The following is a 3,135-nucleotide window of genomic DNA, read 5'->3' as shown; positions in this document are numbered from 1 at the left end:
GTTACAAATATCCAGCATTACAGATATACTCGATATATACATACATACATGTCAATATATACATAGTAAATGGATTATGGGACATCTGCATAATATATGTCACAAAACATATAATAGTGTTAAATATAAGGGGAAAAATTTGGAATATCTTGCATCGACAGTCGGCATCAATATACATATACATACATATGTATAATATGTTAAATGGATTATTGCGCAAATTTCGATTGCGCACACGACAATAGTTGCCACAAAAATTGTGAATATGGAATATCTGTCATTCAATTTCTCGTTTCTTGAATAACTCCAATCTCATATATATTGATGATTGGCGTATATAACCTCGTGACGCGAAGTGCTTCTTAATGTTGTCTTATGGCCAATTGTGTCAGATTTGACATTTGACGGTTGACGTCTCTTCGAATGGGGCTGAGTTTCAAGTTGTAAATAACAACTGTGTGGTCTGTACCGATCGATAAATGAGACTAAAACTATTTCAGATACATCTTATCTCACCGGTGTGTATACTTTCGTATAGTTTCTTCAGAGTGAAACTGATATATCTAACTGAAGTCTAACCTAGAAAATGTTGTAGTCATTCATAGTATTGATTAACTTTTCTAAACTTTATTAAATAAACAGTTTTCAAAAGTTTAAGCTTCGGTTCATCAAATTTGCTACACTATCTCATAGTATCTTGCATCGTCTTTGGACGGGACGGGTGACAAGTTGAAGCTCTTTGGGGAATTTTTATCGCAATCTCAATAGAATGGACCATGTATATATAGAAATTATGTATGTATCAAGTCTTCCGATATCCTTCCAAATTGCACACGGATACAATGCAATCACGTACCTGTCAGCGAGAACAATTCTCAAATCGGATACGTTCAAGGTTGAGCTAAGCGTGTTTTGGCCAGGAGCGAAAGGGGAGATGTGGGGTGAATTCCCACACTCCGAATCCCCCGCCCGCCTACCCCTCGACACGTGTTGTATTTATCAATGGGGCGAGATGAGCTCCGCTGGCTGGGCTTGGTTCACGAAAGACAACGGGGGGTAGGTGTGAGAGGTGGGAGATGAGAGGGAGACTCAGGTCTGGTCCATTCATGAGGCAGGGGCGCCGGATCGATACGCGCGGGCCTGACAGGGATACTCAACGCAGAATCTTCCATTGAATAAATAAAAATTTAATTACGCCATACGGTATGCCGCTATGAAATATTTGTAACGGAAGTATTATATGTATGGATATGCGGGGTGGGGCAGAAACAGTTAGACGATAAGAAATTTGAAAATTAACGGAAACACGAGCTACTTACTTTGTTTTTTTTTCTGAAGTACCTCTAAGGAACTTCAGAAAAAACTCAGCACATTGTCCATCACTTTCGTTTGTGTTTGTATGTGTTTAAATCATACATTCTTATCATAGGTTACCGGAAAGATGCACTAAATTGCACTGAATAGTAGCGCAGTTTCGAGAAGTCATAATTTTCAACGGCGTTAAAAAAGAACTTACGCTATAGAATTTCACAAGAAACAAGGTTAGCACCCTCGGATGACATCCAAATACCCCTTGTCGCTTTTTTATGGAATTCTATTGCGTTAGTTCTGCTTGAACATCTTTGAAAGTTTGGATGTGTCGAGAGTGCAACTATCTCGAGTGCATTTTCCCGGTCACCCTTATCGTAATACAGTTTTTGCAAGCCTATTTCAACCCTTTTGCAAACGAAATTCATCCTTTTGCAAATGAAATTCATCCTTTTGCAAATGAAATTCATCCTTTTGCAAATGAAATTAATACTTTTGTAAATGAAATTAACCCTTTTGCGAATGAAATTCATCCTTTCTATAAAATGGGAACGAAAACGGGAAAAACGGGAATGAGTGTCATTGCAACGCTATAATTTCAAATGTTTTCAAGTCGCGACCAACGTGTTCGCTGCTTGCATTTTTCCGACAATTGGGAACGGGAATGAGAACGGGAACGGGAACGAGAATTGCATGGGTTATTGTGGCATTGCAACGCATGCCGGGTTCAGCTAGTAAATTATAAATTAATACTCAATACAACAACTAATTATACGTTCCGCTTGAATTTCAATATACAAAATACCTGAAAAAATATTCTGAAATATACATATCGAAATTACAATACATACAATAATCTGAAAATTGTGACGAATTTTCAACATGAAGAATTAATAAAATTTTGTCATTTGTTTCGACGTGTAATAAAAATAATTTGAATTTATATTTTTGTTTAATCATAGTGAAAAAGTGCTTGTGTTGTGTTTTTTGTTTGATTTCAATAATTTCGGTTATCAATAGTTTCACAATGTCTCGTTTTGAGTGCATTTACAGACTGTGTGACTCAATCAAAGACGTTCTATCTGGGGGAAATCTCCTTTCCAATTCCAGGATTTCTGATATATTGGTTGCCACCTCTCAAATTGTCACGGTCGCACGAGAGGAAGAGGAGGCGCATGACTCTCAGCGACTGATTGACCTCAAGCTAGCAATTGATGGTCTGGTGGAGGATTCGCGTGAGTTCAAGATATTCTTCGCAGATTCCTTACGTGCCCTGACTGCTCAAATGGAGGCTGCAAGGATGGTTTCTACTTTGTCTCCAACCCATGCTCCACCTGCAGCGGCGCGGCCGGCCGATCAGGGCATAAGCAAACGTAAGCGCCGTAACAAAGTGTCAAAGAGCGCTTTGTTGTCCCGTCCGGACTTAGCTGCTTCTCTTGCTGACGCTTCTCCGAAGACTGCTGTTCCTGCCGCCGTTCACAATGGAGCGTCGCATGCCAGCTTTCCATTACCTTCTCCATCACCTGCGCCAACTCCTGCAATTCGGAAGGCTTCTCTGATAGATGCAGTTTCTAAGTCTCCAATTCAATCTCAACGGTCTCAGAGGCAATCTTTCATCCGTTGCTCGGCTACTCACAATGGAGCGTCGCATGCCAGCCTTCCAATACCTTATCCATCACCTGCGTCAACTCCTGCACCACGGAAGGCTTCTCTGATAGATGCAGTTTCTAAATCTCCAATTCATTCTCAACGGTCTCAGAGGCAGTCTTTCATCCGTTGCTCGGGTATTGAAGATGAGCATCTAAAAGCTGTCTCCGATAAACGTTT

General features: G+C 40.1%; 1 protein-coding gene across 1 annotated transcript in view; it reads left to right on the top strand.

Annotated features, from left to right (window-relative positions):
* Window positions 1-2,335: 2,335 nt before the first annotated feature.
* The window catches only part of LOC143918604 (uncharacterized), a 49,747-nt gene continuing 48,947 nt past the window's right edge, over window positions 2,336-3,135 (top strand). Inside the window, exon 1 of the mRNA XM_077440543.1 lies at window positions 2,336-3,135. This exon is cut by the window's right edge and continues 23 nt beyond it. Within this exon, the coding sequence (XP_077296669.1) occupies window positions 2,336-3,135 (800 nt within the window).

The sequence above is a fragment of the Arctopsyche grandis genome, chromosome 11 (assembly GCF_051622035.1).
Source record: "Arctopsyche grandis isolate Sample6627 chromosome 11, ASM5162203v2, whole genome shotgun sequence".
Taxonomy (NCBI): domain Eukaryota; kingdom Metazoa; phylum Arthropoda; class Insecta; order Trichoptera; family Hydropsychidae; genus Arctopsyche; species Arctopsyche grandis.
The sequence above is the reverse complement of the archived record's forward strand: the minus strand, read 5'-3'. Positions and strand labels throughout refer to the sequence as shown.